The sequence below is a fragment of the Eschscholzia californica genome, unplaced genomic scaffold (genome assembly GCF_041429995.1).
Source record: "Eschscholzia californica isolate CP2 unplaced genomic scaffold, dmEscCali1.0.p SCAF_5, whole genome shotgun sequence".
NCBI classification, from domain to species: domain Eukaryota; kingdom Viridiplantae; phylum Streptophyta; class Magnoliopsida; order Ranunculales; family Papaveraceae; genus Eschscholzia; species Eschscholzia californica.
In genome coordinates this window covers 2,764,323-2,785,449 of record NW_028238472.1, presented here as the reverse complement: position 1 = coordinate 2,785,449, position 21,127 = coordinate 2,764,323, and the positions used below count along the sequence as shown (strand labels likewise).

At 38.0% G+C, this 21,127-nt stretch overlaps 3 protein-coding genes across 3 annotated transcripts; 1 reads left to right on the top strand and 2 right to left on the bottom strand.

Annotated features, from left to right (window-relative positions):
- Positions 1 to 47: 47 nt before the first annotated feature.
- Positions 48 to 632, bottom strand: LOC147536225 (protein NUCLEAR FUSION DEFECTIVE 6, mitochondrial-like). The gene is made up of 3 exons (XM_086640248.1): positions 345 to 632; positions 139 to 251; positions 48 to 52 (listed from the first exon to the last, which is right to left on the bottom strand). The coding sequence occupies exons 1-3, from the start codon at positions 503 to 505 to the stop codon at positions 48 to 50; spliced, it is 279 nt and encodes a 92-aa protein (XP_086496374.1). The 5' UTR covers positions 506 to 632.
- Positions 633 to 1,717: 1,085 nt separating this feature from the next.
- Positions 1,718 to 2,837, top strand: LOC147536224 (signaling peptide TAXIMIN 1-like). Its single transcript, XM_086643265.1, has 2 exons — positions 1,718 to 1,945; positions 2,573 to 2,837. Exons 1-2 carry the CDS (start codon positions 1,848 to 1,850, stop codon positions 2,694 to 2,696), a joined length of 222 nt encoding a protein of 73 aa, XP_086499391.1. The 5' UTR covers positions 1,718 to 1,847; the 3' UTR covers positions 2,697 to 2,837.
- A 975-nt stretch (positions 2,838 to 3,812) lies between these two features.
- On the bottom strand, positions 3,813 to 14,346 carry LOC147536223 (homeobox-DDT domain protein RLT2-like). The gene is made up of 18 exons (XM_086644827.1): positions 13,574 to 14,346; positions 12,990 to 13,451; positions 12,253 to 12,338; positions 11,271 to 11,654; positions 11,101 to 11,190; positions 10,855 to 11,019; positions 10,534 to 10,756; positions 10,073 to 10,173; positions 9,479 to 9,565; positions 9,225 to 9,377; positions 8,966 to 9,121; positions 8,605 to 8,817; positions 7,830 to 8,528; positions 7,246 to 7,677; positions 6,508 to 7,125; positions 6,259 to 6,363; positions 5,822 to 6,082; positions 3,813 to 5,090 (listed from the first exon to the last, which is right to left on the bottom strand). Exons 1-18 carry the CDS (start codon positions 13,695 to 13,697, stop codon positions 4,248 to 4,250), a joined length of 5,202 nt encoding a protein of 1,733 aa, XP_086500953.1. The 5' UTR covers positions 13,698 to 14,346; the 3' UTR covers positions 3,813 to 4,247.
- Between the last annotated feature and the right edge of the window lie 6,781 nt (positions 14,347 to 21,127).

Below are 21,127 nucleotides of genomic sequence, written 5' to 3'. Positions count from 1 at the left end.
AACTCTCTCTTGATGAATGAATCAAATATAGCAAAACAAAATCAACTTTAATCTAGGCAAAATTGGGCATAAATTAACACTAACAAAGATTAATAGATAATTAATCAATTTAGGTCAAATAATTAGAAATGTAATTACCTTCAAGAAGCCAACTGAACTGACTAGATACACCAAGTTTTGAAACTAACAAAGCAGAAGAATTAGCTGAGTGAAATGGCATTAACGAATCCACACTCATCGGGATAGAAGACCTAACAAAAACAGAAACCCTAATTATATTTACGGAGAAAAGAACAAAATTTAGGGTTTAAGAAAGGTTCAACAAAGGGGGGAAAAATCCTTACCGGAGAATACGTTGAGAGAGGGGATTTTTCTTAGCGAAGCCAAAGGTAGAAGGAGAGGGAGAAGATTTGGGTTTAGCTTCATGAACGAATCTCGCCGCCGTACTTCGGAAAGTGGAGGCGGAGCGGATGACGGACCTGATACCAGCGGCGGAGGTAGCCATTTTTTTCGGTATAGTAAGAGTTGTGGAAGTTTATGTGACAAAATCTGTCGGGGCCTGGCAGGGTTGGCCAGTTTAATCCGTGACTGACCGGTGGAGCGGCCATCTTATGTGAGAGATTTATATGTACAGACAAGTTAGTCGTTTGCACACATGTTTAAGTATAAGACTAGACTTGGGGTCTTTCCTCAACAGTAGTGCATCTACTCTCGAAATCCAAGGGTCACAGGTTTTCGGTAAAAACTTCATGACTGCATTCAAAATGTCTCGCCACTTTCCAAGTACGTTTGTAGCCTAGATTTTGGATATTCTTGCGACAATGTGGAACTATCAGAATCTCTCACACTCGCGAAAGTCGTCTTCGATTTTGATTCCACATGTGACGCCCCAAGTCTTAATAGTTAAAGATATTGTCTCTGTTTTTGTCATCTCAGGCCCAAGCCCACAGAATAAGGGATTTTGTTCTTTGAAAATACTCCACGAGTCCTCCTAACAAGTCTCGCAACTTACCTAGCTTGAACTAGGCCTGTAAACGGTAGCTTATCGGATCGGATATAGACATATCCGTATCCGAATCCGATAAGCTATCCGGTATTCGATAATTATCCGACGGATATTATAAATCAACATCCAAATTCGAATCCGATAATATTAACGGATATCAGATATTATCCGATATCCGAAACTTAAAAAAAAAAAAATTAAATTCTTTCTTTAAATGTTTAACCATTAGATCTAATAATAAATCTCACCCATACATTTTATATATTATTATGAATAAATTTAAATTTTAATTACTATTTTATATTACTTATCGGATGCGGATATTTATCGGATCGAATATTAGTGTATCTATATCATATCCGATATCTGATAAACAGATATACGATAAGGAATGTTCGAAACCTATCCAATATCTGAAATTTCGGATATTTTTGTCTAATTCGAATACGGATCCGGATCGGATGTCGAATATTCGGATATCCATTGACAGGCTTGGCTTGAACCTACACATATAGTCCAGGCTCCAGATGCTCTCGCTAGTCGCTAACGATGTAAAACTATCACACGTCAGTTTAGGATTAATGGCATTGTTGTTTGTCGTGCCCAATACTCAGAATAACGAAGGCACAACGGGCTGGTGAGCCCAGGCCTCCCGTCTGCCACGACCCATTGGAGAACTCTAATCGAATATGGAAAACAACCAAAAATTACCAACTAGGCGCCAGAGAAGGAAGTTAAAAAAATAAAACTAAAATTAACCAAAGAAAATGGCTGACATTCCTTCATTTGAGAAAAGGAGTCTGAGAGGTAAAAGAGAGAAAGAAGAAGAATAAGCATAAGAATGGATGATTGCAGACCTTTGGGTTTCTTGATAGGATTGCCTTTTGCTTTTCTATCATTACTTTTCTCTCTTGTTGGTCTTGTTATCTGGCTTATTGGGTAGGTTTCTAATTTTCTCCTTTTTATCTTATTAATTTAAATTTGTAGAATTATTTTTCTCCAAAAAAATATAGATTTGAGTTCATAGAGATAGAAAAAAGAGAGAAAGAGAAAGCAAAAGATGGATAAATTGCAAACCTTTTGGTTTCTTGATGGGTGGTTTCGTTTCATTATCATTGTTCTTATTATCGCTAACTGGGTACATTTTTCTGTATTTATTATAAAAAAAAACTATACATGTAACAAAATTACAACAATTACAATTTTCATAGATATGGAATTTGAGTTATCTAAATTAATTACAATACGTTTTTTTTGTTTTTCATCATTTTGGGCACATGTTTATCGGTCTATCCACACGTATATCCTTCGAAATTTTCATGGGAATGTGCAGTATTCATCATTGATCAAAGGTGTCTTTTCTAGAAAATCGTAGAGTTTGCATTCGTACCTTGTTTGTTTTCAAGAATATGATCTATGTTTGGCTTGGGGAATAGTTTCTGATTGTTTAAATGATTTCTCTCGTTTTACTTATTTATTATCAAGATTACGAGTACAGGTTAAAAAGTTCCACCAATGTGTTTATATCATAAATTAATGTGGTTTTTTTGTTTAAAATGTATGCAGATCGCTCCTAAGTTGTATCTGCCCTTGTTGTACGTGCTGTTTTGGAATTGTAAATTTGGCGATGTCAATCGTGAGACTTCCTGTCGAAGTGATGAGATGGTTTGTTGATCAAATTCCTTGTTGAATGTCCAATTTGGCTCATTCGTTAGAGGTTTCAATTGAAATATTTAGTTTTAGTTTCTTATGTGTGTATATGTATATAAGATGTCAAACTTCATTTATTTCGATAGTAAGATCTCGGGTACCCAAGCGAGAACTCCAATTTAGGTCTATTTTTTTTCCTTTCTGGAACTGAACTCTCGACCCATTAACAAATTACTCCATTAATGTTTTTCTATAGGTCACATTTTTAAACAGATGTAACATACACTATGAAACGATATTGCCCATAAATAGTGTGATAATTTCACATCTTCTGGGGGAACGTTTAGAGGTTGAATTTTAGGTAAATGCATTTACTTCGTTAGTGTTGTGGCCGGTTGCGCAGTATCTAACAAAACCCCACACCTCTGAGACGGATCCGTCTTAGTTCAAAGCAAATTCAATGTCGCTAACTCATAGGACTTAGATCTTCACAAATTAAAAATGAGAGGAAGATAAAATTAGGGGGAAATGAAGAATTATGAGAAGGCGATAGAGAATACTCCAGGGGAGTTTGTTTTTTTTTTGGTAGACTAGGCGTAAGCACGGAGTCTGAGTTAGAAATACAAGACTCAACTTGGTTAGTGCACGAAGTCTGAGTTAGAGATACAAGACTCAACTTGGTTAGTGTCAATACCGTTTGGAAGGGATCAAGAGGCCAGACATCGGAACAAAATCATGGATGTCCCACGTTCAATTCCCGTAGGAGGTGAATCCATGGTCATTGAGTTCGGGTCATTAAAAGTATAAATAATAAGTTTATCTCGTTGTAGGCCTCTTACATATGTTGTTGCGCTTTAGGCTTCTTCTGTTCGTAGTTTGACTTCAACGGTTACTGTGCTTATCACATCTTGATGATGTACCAATGTCATGTAATGTAACGTACTCCATTTTAAAAGAAGATAGGGAACCTGAGTTAAAGATACAAACCTCAGCTTGGTAAGTGTCGAGACCGTTTGAAAGCACTCAGGAGGCCAGCCTTGGGAACAAGATCCGGTACCTCTAAAGCTCCAACCAAGATCCTACGCTAATAGAATATCCGTAACTACTAAAACTTAGGTTGTCACAATTGCAATAATCCGGAGGAAGAATATAAAACTAGGCAAAAATAATAATTGAATATTGATAACTGTTGGAACTTTAGATTGTCACATTTTCTTGTACAAATTTTAGAAAATAATAACAAAATTGCCATCAAAAGGGTCCACAAAGCACTTAAAAATCTAGTTTGCAATAAATTATAAGATGATGCCCCGAAAATTACAGCTGACGGTGAGAAGCTTAAATCATATACCAGCACTTCAAGGGTCTAGATTTTGAGGTAGTAATGGCTTCTTATAACGATGAGAAAAGAGCGAAAGAACTAGCAAATCACTCTTTCAGATTTCCCATTTTTGTCTAAACTCCCCAGCTTAACTCCCCAGCTTTTCATGTCCTCAATCTGTTCTCTGTTCAACCTTCACTATGGGCAGGCCGACACCAATGATCTTTCCTTCAACCTTTTACCAAAAAAATCTTGCATGAATTTTTTTCACTAATCACTATATTCGGAAGATTCTGATGCCATGTCTTCATCAGCATTCGAGTTTTCTTCATCATCTTCGTAGTCCTCTTGATTATTTCCATTCTCGTAAACCTCTTCATCCACATACCCGTTTTCCATGTCCACATCTTCTCCCTCGACATATCTTTCTTCATAGTGACCCACATCCCTATACTCATTGTCAAGATCCTCTTCCTCCTCTTCATTGCTCTCTTCCGTTAAGTCCTCAGTTCTGCCAGCGAGCATGCCTCTGTAATCTGTTCTTTGAACATTATATTCATTTCTCATTCCATCGGACTCCTCCGATGACTCTTCAGTGTTACTGTTATCTTCTTCCTCTTCCAATTGCATCCTTCTCCTGGTTTCTTCCCATTCTCTCTCTGCCTCCCCTAAGCTTCTTGATGATTCAATATAACTCTGTTGTTTAGGAATTCTAATGGTGTTTCTAAATTGACCAAAGGCCTCCACCTTTTTCTCAGCCACCTTTTTCTCTGAAGATGGTGTCTGTCTACTCCTAGTAGTCCAACGGCCTCGAGTGCGCCCTCTTCCACGTGTTCGGCTTGTCCTACCCAAACCTTGGCCCATCTTCCGACTCCTGGCAGCAATTCCCAATCCAGATTCATTTGTCGGGCCAATGGAGCTCCTCGGTAACCTCCCACCACGACTTTGACTACGTCCGCAACGAGCACGCGCCACTCGTCCACGTCCAGAACTGTTCCAGCCACTTCGAGAGTCCAACCCAATATCTTCTCGTAGATATTCGTTTTGCTCTTGAGTATTTGCTGGTTCAGACTCTTGGATATTTTTTATCATTGTGCAGTCAGACGAGAGCTTCTGTTCAAGTTATGGCAATTAGTATCAACAGTGTAATATTCTTTCTCATGAAAGCTAAAAAATGAAGAAAAGGACTTAATAAGCTCAATCTCAAACTATGACATTTTAAGCTCCGGCTGATATGGCCAAAGATTTCAACAAGGTACTGCTGGACGTCACAATATTCTACCATATCTTGTGAAACTCTACAGAATACTAGATAGACCTCGGACCAACATTAGATACTCTCCTCCACCCTGCGTGCCGCGTACCCGATTCCCCGTACTTTTTTCGAATTGGTTCGCGATCCAATACCCAAAAACTAGCATACCGGAATTTTTAGTCTTAATTAACCTAAAATCTTTGTAGAAAACTATAAATTCGACTAGTTGGGTAGTTTAACTACAAGATTTTTTTTAATTAGCTCGAGTTTTATGCAAAAAGGATGTCTGAGAATAGGTGTATCTATTATAAATGCATCACTCCTAGGAAGATAGTCCAGAACGAACTGAAATCGAAAATGGCGTACCGTAGAAGTATACCCTTGCGTACCGAATAGTCACATGGTAGCGAACCGTGTACCGGTACCCGTACCACGTAACTTTGTCTCAGACTCTGTCATGTGGGCTCAGAAGATGTCAACCATGGTAACCAGAAAGAACTGGACCAGATCTTCTTAGTACTAAAGAATGTCTAAGATGCTTATTGATTAGAAAATATCAAGTTCCTAGATCAAAAAGTAGACTACTCACAGTGAATTCTCCTTTTTCCTTCTTCTTGTCCAACTCCGCCTTCTGCTGTGGCGTGTAACAAATAGACGCGTCAAGTTCTAGAAGCCTTAATGCAACAGCAGCAGTTGTCTGTGGTACCCATGGAAGGGTAGGAACTGATCCAGAGGAAAAGTCATCAACAGCTCGCTTAGATGGTATGGAGGAACACAACAGTTCCTTTGTCGTCTCAAAGTTCAAAGATAGATAATCGACTTTAACGGCACTCTCCAAAAGAGTCAAAATCTGCATTAGAAAAATATAATACTAAATATATAAGTTTCAAGACAAAAAAGGGGACCTACAAATCGAATGAATGCATTTCCTTAAAAATATTAAGAATGGTATATATCTTGATAGAAGTAATTCATTTTAGATACAGCAAGTATTCAAGAAAACATTCCAGAAGACAAAGCGTAAACCTGAAGTAGATCCTCCGCTGACGATGAGGATTGCACCTTCAAACCCCAGGAATTACGATAATCCTCTGTCCAGATGGGTTGGAGAGCTTCGGGAGGGACAGAAACCTGAAAAGTTGTATATAGTAAATGTAACGAACACAAGAATATGAAAAGAAATTAAGTACAAAATAGGAAGTGTCTTTCGGAATAAATTGGTCAATCTAACTCGACCTAGACAAACAATATCTTGCCAAATCGCACAGTTCTCACCTCGATTAAAGCTAACAGTGCTTGGATAAATCTGATCCTCGAAGGAAGAGAAGACTCTGAAACTCCGAAATTGCAGTCGGGTACCTTCTTTGAATTATCTCCACATTGATCAACAGGATTGGAAAACTTTAAATTGTCAGAAAAGTTCCCAACCGTCCTACGACAAAAAGGACATTGCTTGTTTCTAGAGGAGTATGTCTCATTACAAAAATTACAACTGCTCAAAAGCTCGGAGCATCTTTTCTTCCCACCAGATTGTATAGCACATAATATTGACGGGTTAAAGCATTCTTTCCACAACCACTTGTTGCAATCTTGAAACCTTTTGAAGGCATTGACTCTCTCAGTCTCAGTCATCCCAAGCTCCACTCTGAAAGATGATGACCCACCAACTGTACCAGAACTAAAACCACGACTTTCAATTGAGTGGTCAGGACTGGAAGGCATATCAAAAGCTTCAGATTTGATGCTTGCTTCTTTTGGATCCTTCAGATTCTTGCACTTCAAATTCCTTCTTACAGATTCTTTAAACAATACCTCAACTTTTTGCAATATTAAGTGCAAATGTGCTTCCCTAATTCCACGAGTATCTAAAGATGCCAAAAGAGCATCAAAGGCCTGCGTGTACAAACATTGATTGAGTTAAAGAATAAATTTAAAGCTGCAAGTGATGCGTGTACACCCTGACATAAAGTCTCTAAATGAAAATTATAATAGAATGATACGAAGGTAATGTACCTCCAACGAATCAATAAGTCTCCACGAACCACCTTCAGATTCCACGAAGATCCTACCACACCCAGGATCATTTCTAGATGTTGATGTAGCAAACAGCCAGTAACGACTACGTCTTCGATCTTGACCTAAAGGCAATGATCGGTATACATATGTCTCTTCTGCACAACGACCAATATAGGATTTTAATTCTGATTGTGATTTTTCTGCAGCAACATACGCATGTTGCTGTTGGCAAACATCTGCACCAGAGAACTCATTTTGGAGACTGCTGGGATCAATAAGAGATCCTTGCTTCAAGGAAGGATTTAGAGACAGCTCACTATGTTTTCTATCACCAGATGGAGTTGTATAATCTTCTTTTATCCGCCTCTTATCAAGTTGAGCCTCAGCCAACATTTGTTTCTTAAGAGCATTTGCAGCTTCCAAGCGTTCCTGCGTAACTTTTCACGTCATATCACAGTATATAAAAATGCATATATATATATATATATATATATATATATATATATATATATATATATATATATATATACATACAAAGTGAGAGAGTGAGAGAGAGAGAGAGAGAGGTTCAGTAGCGCTACCTCCAGAATGGCACGGATTGAATTTCCTTCATTGGCCAAACCTACTAAGGCGACAAGAGCATTAAGACGCTCTTCTACACTTAGATCAGAATATTCTCCTTCCATCAGTCCCTGTACCCACGTTGCACCAGAATCGCTTTCATCAATCTCTTCATCCTCCGGGTCAGTATTGCTCCACTTGTTGCTATTCTTAGCAACATCAACAGAATAGTCAATTGTAGCAACTGAATTGCTGATTTCCTTTTTTCTGAGCAAAATATTCAAAGAGCTAGGTCCACTCTGTAGTATTTCGCCAACTTCGTTGCAAATATTGTTGCTCTTTTCTTTTTCTGAGGTGATCGATTGAGGAATTTCAATTTCAGTAGACTGGTTACCTTCCTTGGTTTGATTTTTTGTCATACATATATCATGAATCTCAGAGTCCTCAGCAACATCACATTCAGAATCATCATCTCTTTCAACATATTCTATATCCTTCAAAGCTTCCTCTGAATCTGAAAAACCATACTCAAATATCTGTACCTTTTCTCTCGCTGCAGATAATATTGCTTCAGCATCATTAGGATCCTTCCTGTAAGCAGCTCGTAAACAGTAAGTTGAAGGAGCAGTTCTTTCAAAGAGGTCGGAATCCCTACACAATGCAGCTCCAATCGAAGCCTCAGGTGTCTTGCTTGTTGTGAGGTCTCGAAGTCCAGATTTCTGTAAACAAACAAACATATGGTCAGTAACAAGGAAACCGATTAACAGATAGTATCTCACATTGAAATACAATTACCTGAATCTTGTCAGCAACTTCCAGTATAGTTAGACCCTTGCTTCCCTCAATAGAAAGAACATGGAATGCTGCAAATTTCACAGTCCCTGGGGTTAGCCGGTGCCTGGATCTGCGTGGATGAGAAGAAGAACCCTTCTCTTGCATCATTGCAGCAGCACTCGAAGCAGCTGCGCCACTGCGTAACGTAGAAACTACATCATGACAATCAAAACCCTGCACAGTTGAACGATACTATAAGTAACACACAAGCGTGCATACACACACTCAATCTATAAAGAGGTACTTCCATGTGACTTTCCAACGAAAGGGTACAACTGTACAAGCAGAAGTAAGAGTAACGAAACAAAGTGCAGGTGCATGCCTCATTGTCATCATGACAAAATGGCCGATCAACACTTCTTTTCTTCAACTGTGGTCCAAATCCTGCAGAAAGCGCAAGTTGACGCAATATTTCGGGCCATGTCAATTGGTTCAAGTGGCGTTGCCAGTTACGTAAATCAAAACCCCACGCATATGCCTGACATAGAAAGAAGCCGATTAAGAAAGTGAAAATGGGTCGTCAAAGAAACAGAATATTTTGCAGGATAAAAGGAGCAAGTAGATAAGCAAATATGCATTACCCCCTCAACAATCTGCGGGTGTCCACCTCCAGGGTTAGTAGAACTATTTTGATTTGCTCCCAGTCCAAAAGAGGTTGTCCTTGCAACATCCTCAATATCTTTTATTATTGACCTCAGTAGAGCGACATGTATCTCACCAAACAATCTTGGATCCTAAAATTGCATAAAAGAGTTAGAAGCATGGTATGGAGAATTAATGGACACAAAAAGAGAATCTCTAAAGAAAACAACTAAAAATCTTACGAGAAACTTACATAATCATGAAAAGCCTGAACAAACTCATCGAGAGTAAAAGGCCAAAGCTCGAAAACATCCGCAAAAGTAATTAAAAATCTCCAAACCTGCACAGATGCCTCAGAAGTTAGAAGTTAGACCCTTGAGGAAAAACTCGATGAGAACTTGGTCTCTGAGAGAAACAGCAAACAAAAATAATGAACTCAACTGAGTGAGATACTTATCACAAATCAACAACAAATTTTAAAGTAGAAAGGTCATGCCGCTCCTGTAAGGGCGGTATTCCATGTAAAAGTGTGTCCTTGTCATGGGGAGAACTAGAGCAACCCTTCATGGTAGTTGGTCTGCAGCATTCTTCAGTTACAAAAAATAACAGAAATAAACATGCGGTGATACAGGAGATATAAACTAGTAGTCAAGATTTATCTTTTTCTGCATAGTAATACATCATAAATATGGTTGAGTTTATTGTGTCATGAAACGACTTCTTTCTGCTAGAGATGGTCGCAAAAAATGATTGTCATTTCAACATGTGGCATCATCAAATTAATAAAACCCACAATGCTGAAGGGAATTGAACATCACAGTGCACAACCAATATCAGAGAAACATACCATAAGAAGGTTCCCGACGTTCTCCTCCGAATCTCTCCACGGCTGAATCACAAAAGGCCTCCTCAGTTGCACGGAATCCGGAGGGAAAGTACACATCATATCTAGCAGAAAATAATCTTGTTATAAACTCTTCACGAGATATAATTACATTACATTTGTACACTGAGAAGATGATCATACAAGACACGATAGTAGCAACACCAATAATACCAACTAGATTCTTAAATTCTGTAACTGCACCCGTTTAATCTAATCGCTCCGATCATAAATAACAAAGCCTTGATTCAACAATTAGCTGTGACAAAGCACTTCAGTCATGCTACAATTAGTCTATAGTTGCCCAGAAACAATAGAGGATGTCACAAAATCATGAGAAACTTGTTCTCAAAAACTCAACATTCCCGTTAGAGCATATAGACTTCAACAAGAATACCAATGGTGCAGTATTCCGGAGTATTTACCTCTGAAAAGGTGCAGGTTTCGCAAAGCTTCACTGTCTAGAGCAACAATAGAAGGCAACCCTTTGCCTGAAGCAGCTAACTCCATAAGTTCTAAGCGTTCATCTTCAATTAGCTCCATAGATTCTTTTGCAATTCGACGAGCCGTAGCCCTCTCATTAGCAGCTTTAAGCCTTGCTTCCTCCTTCTCTCTACGCAGTTCTTCTTTCTGCTGCATTTTTACCACCTGAATCAAGAAAAAAATTGTCGCACCTAATCTTATTAGAAGAGAACCTTCCTAGTTTCCATAAAGAGCAATTAACCACGGCAAGTTAGACAGCTCACTCTCAGATTTTCTTTTTGCAAAAATCTCTCCCTTCTCTCAAGTTCACGCCTTTGTTCCTTTTGGAATCTCTCCTGCTCTCGCTGCCTTTCACGCATCAACCTCTCTTCTTCCTTCCGTCTTTCACGTTCCTGTCTTTCCATTTCTCTACGCATTTGTTCTTCCCTCTTCAGATGAAAATACCACAGCATTAGCTTACAATTAACAAGATTCAAGAAGTACAAAATTGTGAACATTTAAAATAACACCTTTCGTCTCAAAATATCTTGTTTCTCGAGCTCCTTCCTCATTCTCCTTTCATCACCTTCAACATCTTTTGTTATTCTTGCTTCTTCAATCTGCTCATCAATATAAACTTAGCATTATAGTTTCATAGATCAAAGATCGTCTGCTGCTAGTGCGTGGTAGTAAAGGTTACCTTGCGTTTTCGCCCAAGCCGAGAAGGATCCTCATCATGAGCAATCCATCTCTCCGAAGATAGGAGTGGATTTTCTACTCCAAGCATTGCACGTGAAGCAACTTCTACTTTAATCCTCTCATTAGTAGAGGAGGCCAGATGTGGAACACTGTCATAGTTTTCTCCAGCTGCATTAAGAATGTGACCGTGAAAACGAGAACCGCTTGGAAACCGTCCTTTTCCAAGAAGATGTGTTCCTCCATCCGAGAAGGATGAACCCCTAGCTCTATGTGCATCATGTAGTGAACTATAGAACTCTGATTTATCAACTCTTTCATCTGTATCATATCCAGCACTGGGCTGCTGAGGAAGAAACTGATACTCATGCGGGGCCCTGCTACCTACCTGAGGATGACAACCATTAACATTATTTGCAGATAGTTTCCTATTCCACCAGACTAACTAAATAGAGAGAGCTTTATATTAAATGATAGTGTTGGCAGAAATAGATAAAGAAGCAAGATAAGGGTACTACCAATTACGTGTTGTTGCTTCTGATAACTAAATTTTACAAAATCAGAATCATAAACAATTAAACCATGTTTTTCTCTTAGTAGTAAGGTGCCAAAATTCAGAAAGCATTTATTCTTCAAGCAATTATGATTAAACCAAGAAAAGATAACCCGGAGTTGGTGTGTGAATAGAAACAGACTAAAACCGACAAACTTTAGTACTTTACTTTTCATGATTTTATTGTCTCTGTTGGGTTTGAATTTTGCGCATTAAAGGAAAAGCAGAAGGCGTAACTTTTTCAGGCTTTTACTCCATTATAGACATGGGTTTCTAGTGAGATGATAAATTTCTTTAATTTCTAATAACCATAAATGTGAAAACCTCGCCAATTGCGACACAAGCTTATGAGAAATCCTTATATCAAACATATCTTGAGTAACGTGAGCATATCTAAAATCAGATTTTCATGATAGAATTATCAAGAACCAACCTTGACAGATTTATCATCCAACTGATCATGCATTTTGCCATTGTAAGGTCGTCGGGCATCCTGCTGTTGTTGCCCTGTTATCGCCGCTAGACATAAAGTTACAACAGTTTGAGCTTTGTTAACTTAAAATGATGATAACAAAGAAGAAAGGTCCGCCTTAGGGCAAGTCCAAGACCAACTGGAAATATAATATATAAACCTATGATAACAACTTTGAATACAGGAGCTCCAAACTAAGCTGTAAAGCGTAGATCCCTCACCAAACATCTGTTCAGACGACATCTATTTAGATGTGGATCGATTTTCCGTCTCGTCTAAGGGACAAGGTCCAAGACACATAGAATTCACTAGTTTTCAGTAAACATGGAACTTGAATTTCAATTATATGTTTCTATGCTTTAATTCTTAAATGTGGTCGTAATGTCGTATTATTTTCTTATATTTGTTCGATAAGTAATATAAACATATTATATGACATTGCATTCACATGGTTTATATCTGCAACAACTAACAAGATACATCTTGTCCCGCTCGGACATAAACTTCACCCACTCACCGTATCTCAGTCTCTATGGAGTACTGAACCGGCCAAATGTCGTCGCTACTCTCACATTGATTGATATACATCAAGAGCTAAGATTGTACTATCCCAAACTATTAAGAAAATTGTAACCCAAAATATATGCAGATGATTTATAAGCTATATAATTAGAGAAAACTATCGTAAAAAAAGCTACCTATCGATGCGTCAAATGAGCCACGCGGCAACGTATCAAACTCCATGCCAAGAATTGGTCCATCCTCCCTCAATGGCTCCCCCAACTGTGCCTCCACAAAAGCAATTGCTTTCAACTCCAATGTTGACTCTGGTGACTCATAGTACCGCTTAACCATGGGCACATCAGCTCTAGTCCTAGACGTGGTTCCCCCAGACTTACGGGCACCAATCTTCCATTGCTCATACGGGCTAGAACCTGAAACCGAACCCGACCCACTCCCGAGCCTATTCCCTAGTTCACCAGCCTTCTTCATCTCATCAATGCCATCTCCAGACATCACTGGCGTCAAAGGAGTGTCCTTTTCCAACCTCTTCTTGTCCTTTAACCTCCTATGACAAAACCACATCTGCAACTGCCTATCAGTAAGCCCTAATTTCACAGAGAGCTCTTCACGTATAGCTTCAGATGGATATGCCTCAGCTAAAAATAGTTCATCAAGTAAACAAAAAACCCTAAACCCATTAGAGAAAAACAAACAATGAAACAAAAAAATAGATCAAAATTGAATCTTTTTTTATTTTTGATGAACTAAACTAACTAACCTGCATAAGTTTCCTCAAGAACCTCTAACTGAGCAGGAGTCTTCATCTTCCTCTTCGACTTACTTTCTCCACCACCATTATTACCTTCAGGAGGCTTTTCCTTCTTCCCTTCCGGTGTCTCCATTTTCAGAAGATACCCACACCACAGATGATCAAAATATTAAAAAACCCTAAAACCCCAAACGCAGAAAAGCAAAGATAGTATATCAAAACGAAGAAATTAGGGTTTCGGGTAGAGGGGAGGGGGGGGACACAAATCTCTCCTGGGTTAGGTTAAAAAAGATAGAAGATTTATTTAGGGGAATCGTAGTAGGAAATCTGATGATGTATATATCCAAAGAACCCAAAATAAAAAGGTTGGGTTTGATTATTAAAGACGTGTGGTGAGAGAAATTGAATGTGGGTAATAGTAGAAGTATAAACTGGAGAGAGAAAGTAGAGAGAGAAACAAAGAGATTGAATTATTAAATAAGAAGAACAAGAAGTAGAAGAACAAGTAGAAGAAAAAGGAAGAATCTTTTTGTTTGATGTTGTTTCCATTTTGTAAGAAAGATAGAATTGATTTTACAAAGTAATGTGGTTCCATCCAAGTAGAGAGAGAGAGTATGTGTGTGTGACAATTAAAAAATTTGGGTAAAAAGAGAAGTTGCGTTTGTTTATGATTTTTGTTCTTTTCTCATTTTCTTTTTTCTTGTTCTTGATATTTTCTATCTTTTTTGGGTTTGGGATTTATTTTTATTTTTATTTTGTAGGTAACAAGGTAGTGAGATAAATTGAGCCACTACTAGTAAAGAAAAAACAAGAACACATACCAATAATAATCTATAATCCTCCAGCCCAAGATTACGAGCGAATTAATTATGTTTTCGATTTAGGACGCGAGAATATGATGATGCAATCATGATTCGTGATGTCTAATGCGCGTGTTGGATAGACTTTGTAATAATTGTGACATGATGTTCTGGTTGTGTGTTATACTTTTTTTTTTTTTTGTTGAAAATGTGTTATACTTATTATCTTGTCAACAACAAGAGATTGGCCCATTGCACAACTTCTAAAAACAGGGTTGACTTCTCCTTTTTCATTGTTTCTTGCCCGAGAGCTGATACAACGAGAATTAATTTGTACAAGACTCGTGATTTAGTATCACCATTCCGAGATAAATTGTGTTTTAGCATGGTTCTGCTTTGTTTATATTTGGGATAATTTAGGATTGTACCAATTATAGTCTGAATTGTTATTTCATTATGTTGAAATTGAGCTTTACATGTAAATTTTCAGATGGTCCAGAGTAGGGGTGGGAATCGTGCGGGTATGGACGCCCACGGGTAAAAATACTTCGGGCTCGGGCGGGTCGGGTAGATCTTCTATCTGGCTATTAGGGTAGTCGGGTAGATCGGGCGAGTAATTTTTAACTTTCCTCTGCCCAAAGTCCGCCCACACCCGCTAAAGGAGTCGGGTTGTCGGGCAACGGGCGACTCGAGTATCGGGCATAGTTCTTCATCCAAGTCTAAATAATTTTTTTATTTGTTTGTTTAGGGAATCAATTCATTTTTCTTTCATATTTCAGTAGATTGTTAATGTTATATATATATATATATACTAGGGTACACTTGTATCAATCAAATGTTACGAAATTTATTTTCTATTTTATTGAGAGAGAAAGATTTTTTATTAGTTATTATTTTTTTGTTTCTTTTCTCTTAAATTGGTTATATTTTATGGAGAGAGAGATTTTAATTTCTTTTTTTAACCCTTGAAATTTATTTTGTTTCTTTTTTTCTTAAATTAGTAATTTTATTTCTAAGAAGGAAAAGATTATTGTTTTTTAAATAGGTAACTTTATTTCTACGAAGGACTATATTTTAAATTTTGAGAAGGGCTTCTAGACAATATCCTTTATTAAAGAATGATGTTTGTCCCAGCCATCGTTTTCCCTTCTGTTTTATATAATAGATATAATATATATATATATATTGCTTGTATTTGGTCTTAGTAATAGATCTTGTTTACGGATTTGTATTAGTCTTACTTATAGATCTTGTATAGATAATCAGAAACTCATAAAGGAATGAGATATAGAGAAAGAAATAAAAGAAAGAGAAACACTAGCAGAGTACCAGAACGACAAAAAGGGAAGTGGAAAAGGCAGAAGTTTAGGGAGAACGTGGGGTATATATAATAGGGTAGTGGTGGAGTTATTAGCCCTAAATCTAACAGATGAGCGATATCTTAGAGACCCCTCATCTAACGACTTACGTTCGCTCCGCCTTATTGAAGATTTGAAGTGGATTTCTTCTTTTAGGCTTCCTAACGGACCACAAATGGGCGGGTATATATAGGCACCAATCGGGCTTGCCCTATCGGACTCGGGTGTGGGCGGGAGGTCGGGCAAGGGGTTTTACCCGCGCCCGCCCACCAAATTTCATCGGGTCGAGCGGGCTCTACCCGCAACGGGGAGCGGGTGCCCGTGATCAGTCATGGGATCGGGTAGGGCTGGGAAAACGGTCCGGAAACCCGCGATCCGGCCCGTTCGGCCCGAACCGTGAGAGACCGATGACCGAAGCATCCCCGAGCCGGGCTAGCCCGGCCCGATATAACGGGCTAATAGGGTCGGGCTCGGACAGGTTCTCGATTCCGAGTCCCGACCCGTTAAGCTCGTCCGAGTCCCGGCCCGATGCATAGCCCGACGACAGAGCCCGACAGTTAGCCCGAGAGGGTACCCGTTAGAATCCGCGTGTCATTTTATAATCCAACGGCTGAGATAGGGCGCCCCTTCAAATCACATCTCAGTCGTTGGATTAAAACGACCACCCTATAAAAACCCTCACAGCCGAACCCTAAGTCTTTTCTCCCTCTCCACCTCTCTCTCCCTTTCCGCCTCTCTCTCTCTCTCCTACCACCAATAACCTGTAACCCTAAAACCATAAACGAAAATGGAAGCTCTCTCTCTGCCTGTCTCTCCCTCTCCGCCTCTCTCTCTCTCCTACCACCAGTAACCTGTAACCCTAAAACCATAAACGAAAATGGAAGCTCTCTCTCTGCCTCTCTCTCTCTACCAGTAACCCTAATACCTAAAGCCCTAAACGAAAACCTAAAGCTTCATCTAAGTAACCCTAAAGCCCTAAACGAAACATTAAAGTTCCCGGTCATCTTACCTTCATCATCCAACAGATAGGATCTACAAAAATGGTTAGTATCTTCTCTCTACTTTTAGTCTTCTACTGTTTCTAATGATGCATGCGATGTGGGTTTCGAGTTTGGACTTTGGAGAAACCGAGAAAGGGATCTACTTCTGAGTTCTGACTTATGATGATGTTCGGTTAATGGTATACGCTGATGATCTTTAAGATCAAATGAAGCGGTTAAGCCTTCGAACTCATCTTAGATAGGTTTTTTATTTTTATTTTCTGTTATGATCTTGTTATTTGTTTTTGATTTGTGAAAAGTTATACTATGTTGTTATTAGATCTTAGATAGTTAGTTCAATCTTAAAATGTTAACAGATCTGTTTGATCAGACAGATCAGAGTTCTAAACCTTTGATCTGTCTGATCAAATAGATCGGATTAGGGTATGTTCTTGTTGTAATTTTTTTTTTTTTGTGATTGATGACTTGAAGTCGATGTAAGATTTACCATGTACAGACACAAAAAATAGTGGAATTTTTTTTTTTGTTCTGAAACAGAACACTCATTTGATTAAATAGATCAAACTCAAATGAGTGTTATATTTCAGAACCGTTAGATCTCTTTGATGCAAGATGATAGATCATAGTTCATAGATAATAATCTTTTTTTTAGTTCTGAAACAGAACACAAACATTGAGTTTGATCTGTTTAATCAGACAGATCTGAGTCATCTGACTATCGATCTGTCTGATTAAACAGATCTGAGTGTTCTGTTTTAGAACCATTAGGTAATTAATAATATTTATAGTTCTCTTGTTTTAGAACCATTAGATCTCTTTTTTTAAACAACTTAGTGAGACTTGATCATAGATTAAAGTATTTTTTCCAAACAACTCAGTCAGACATCACAGATCTGAGCCAACATGATGATCTTGCCTTCATGTTCAGGACAATTAAAAACAAATCTTCTTCTTCTCTCTTTCTTTCTTTTTCAAAACATATCTTTTTTAGAACTACTCCTCTTCTTTTGTTTTTCAAAACTACTCTTCTTCTTCTCTCTTTCTTTCTTTTTAAAAAAAAGATTTTCTTACCTTCTCTTTACTTTCTTTTTCTAAAACAAATCTTTTCTAACCTTCTCTTCTATTTACTTTCTTTTTCTAAAAAAATCTTTTTTGAAACTACTTTTCTTCTTCTGTTTTTCAAAACTACTCTTCTTCTTCTCTCTTTCTTTCTTTTTTAAAACAAGTTTTCTAACCTTCTATTTACTTTCTTTTTCTAAAACAAATCTTTTTTAAAACTACTTCTCTTCTTTCTGTTCTTCAAAACTACTCTTCTTCTCTCTTTCTTTCTTTTTTAAAACAAGTTTTCTAACCTTCACTTCTATTTACTTTCTTTTTCTAAAACAAATCTTTTTTAAAACTACTTTTGTTTTTCTGTTTTTCAAAACTACTCTTCTTCTTCTCTTTCTTTATTTTTTAAAACAAGTTTTCTAACCTTCACTTCTCTTTACTTTCTATTTCTAAAACAACTTACCTTCTAAGTTCTTAAACTTGTCTGTTTTTGAACTTGTCTATTTCTAACTTCTATGTTTCTTACCTTCTCTGTAGGACTCATGATTTCAGACTGGATCACTTGTCATTCCAGTTTTGGATGCGTTGTTTAAACACTTAGAAGGACCGAATTGATGAAGAACCTAAATGGTTCTCCCAATTGTGGACACTTCTTTGTTGTTAGAACACTGTAACCAAAATGGGTGATTCAAGGAAGCTGGTTAGAAATTGAATGTCCGAACGAATATTGATGTTCCTACAAACCGATGATGAATTTCGTTATCTTAGATCTCTCATGAACTCAGCTTAGTAGAATGACTTTCTATGTTGGTTGTGGTTCTACTTAGGTTGATTTGACGGAGAGTCAGAGTGGTGCTCATGGAGAAATATCTCCTGCTGGTACTACTGATCCTCCTGTTCCTGGTGTGTCTGCTCCTGCTGGTTCTCCCGCAGGCGAAGTAGATGTGCTGACTGGAACGTCAACCTGTTCGAGAGGCAGAACTTCTAAGGTTTGGGACTTTTATTCCTTTCATGATGCTCCTGCTCCTAAAAATGGAGGCAAGATCATTAAAATTGCCAAATGTAACTTTTGTGGCGTTTCTCGAAATTCGAATCTTCTAACGGGACAACACATTTCAAGAGACACACATTTAAGTGTGCTAGAGCACTAAAAATTGACTTGACTCAATCAAAGTTGGTACAGGATCCGTTGAGTGGAAATATGGGTTCATTTCAGTTTAGTCAAGCGAGAGCTCGCAAAAACACTATCAAGATTTTAATCCTTCGCGAGTTGCCGATGCAATTTGTGGAGGACCCCTTCTTTCAATTTTATATTACTGATTCCTTCCATCCTGGGTTCAAGTCATTTTCTAGAAGCACTGTTAGAAATGATATCCTTAAATACTTTAAGGAAGAAAAAGATGCACTCAGAAATGTTTTACTTAGTGCTCCTGGTCGAATTGCTCTTACTTCTGATATCTGGTCTTTGAACCAGAGGCTTAGTTACATGTGCATAACAGCGCATTACATTGATGAAATTTGGTGTGTCCAAAAGAGAATCATCTCTTACATTCTGTTGGACAAGTCTCATACTGGGGAACACATTGCCAATGTTTTGTATGATAAGCTAACTAATGATTGGATGATATCTGGCAAAGTGTTTTCCTTGTCAATAGATAATGCTAGTGCAAATACTGTGTCTGTTTCTCGTTTAATCGAGTTAATGCCTCATTTACCATTGAGAGGCGAATTATTTCATGTTCGATGTTGCTGTCATATCTTGAACTTGGTTGTTCAGGATGGTTTTAAAGTTCCCCAGTTTAAAGAAATGCTTACTCGGCTGAAAGGTTGTCTTGAATATATCTCTGCATCGGAGACTCGAAATGCACAATTTCGAACACATTGTGAATCAAAGAACTATTCTCCTAAAAAATTGCAGTTGGATGTAAAACATCGTTGGAATTCAACCTATCTTATGTTGAGAAGTGCCCTTCCGTTTAAGGACCCGATTGACTCGTTCTTATCTGATCGATCTCCGCCTTTTGTCTTATCGAGTAGTGATTGGCAGAACGCCAATTTGTTGTACAAGTTTTTGAAGCCTTTTTATGAGGCAACCAACTTCTTTTCTGGTGTTGATTATGTGACTTCTAACTCCGTCTTGGAGTATTTGGTTGATATTGGGATGGTATTTTTAGATAATCGTCATGATCCTATGTTTGCGGGCATTATTCATTTCATGGAGGCTAAATTTTGCAAGTATTGGGGTGAAACTCCCGTATTGTTTGGTGTTGCATGTATTTTAGATCCAAGGATCAAAATGAAAGTTCATATGCTCTTAACCGAACTTGAGAATTGTTTCGATACTTCTGCTCGTGTTATCAAGTGTTCTACTGAACAATCTGCCACCATGATCGGCAAGTTACGTGAATTATTTAAAGAGTATACGGCTGATTTGAGTGTGCCTACATCCGTTTCTTCGTCGTCTGCTGTTGATCAACCCCAGAGTGAGCTCGATGGACCGTCTAGGCGTGGTGCTTTTTGGAGAAGTATTAAGAGAGTTCGAAAGGACCCTATAGCTACCGCTTCCGAAGAAATATCTAGATATGAGTCTGAGCCAGATCCTGCGGTCGATAATATTGAAAAGTTCGATGTTTTGGGTTGGTGGAGTGAGAACGAGAAGAGGTATCCGATTTTGTCCCGAATAGCACGTGATGTTCTTGCTGTCCCGGTTTCGACTGTTGCTTCCGAGTCGGCTTTCTCTCTAGGTAAAAGAATTTTGGGGGACTATCGGAGTAGCCTAACTCCGGAAATGTTGGAGTGTTGTGTTTGTCTTAAGGATTGGTGGAAACATGAGCTTAATGTTACTTTGAAGGAGTTTGATCCGTTAAACGACGGGTTTCCCGAACCAAATCCTAGTCCTAGCATTTCTTAAGTTCGATTGCTCGATTAATGAATGAAGGAGATAAATGTAACTTTTTGTTTATATTTTGGACTTTTTGTTATTAAAACTAGGTATAACTCGTGCCTCCGGCACGCTTAAAATTAGATTCATATGTAAATTCTTGATAAGTAGATGTTATATTAAGAATTTATCCCTTTGGTAAATTTCTAGTTAGGACTTAGAAGACAATAATAAAGGAATCAACATAATCAACTTACTCAAAAGTTTATTGTTCCCGGACAATAATGAAGGAACAACTCAAATTGATGTGTTTTTTTTTTCAACAAAAAAATTGATGTGTTTTTGCTCATTTTTCGTTTTAAATTAGAAACTCATCACTTATTGTACTACTTTTTCCACTCCCCCACTCATTTTAGGAGTAAACAATTGGAAAACTACCAAATATTAATGAACCTGCAAAATACAAAAATTGC

Bases quoted from the DNA above. Each gene is read 5' to 3' on its own strand.
- LOC147536225 (XM_086640248.1), bottom strand. From the start codon at position 505: ATGGCTACCTCCGCCGCTGGTATCAGGTCCGTCATCCGCTCCGCCTCC. The intron at 252-344 runs GTAAGGATTTTT...TGTTTTTGTTAG, and splicing joins CTCTCTCAACGTATTCTCCG to GTCTTCTATCCCGATGAGTG.
- LOC147536224 (XM_086643265.1), top strand. From the start codon at position 1,848: ATGGATGATTGCAGACCTTTGGGTTTCTTGATAGGATTGCCTTTTGCT. The intron at 1,946-2,572 runs GTAGGTTTCTAA...AAATGTATGCAG, and splicing joins CTTGTTATCTGGCTTATTGG to ATCGCTCCTAAGTTGTATCT.
- LOC147536223 (XM_086644827.1), bottom strand. From the start codon at position 13,697: ATGGAGACACCGGAAGGGAAGAAGGAAAAGCCTCCTGAAGGTAATAAT. The intron at 8,529-8,604 runs GTAATTGTATTT...GTTTGTTTACAG, and splicing joins AAGTTGCTGACAAGATTCAG to AAATCTGGACTTCGAGACCT. The intron at 7,678-7,829 runs GTAGCGCTACTG...AAAGTTACGCAG, and splicing joins CAATCCGTGCCATTCTGGAG to GAACGCTTGGAAGCTGCAAA.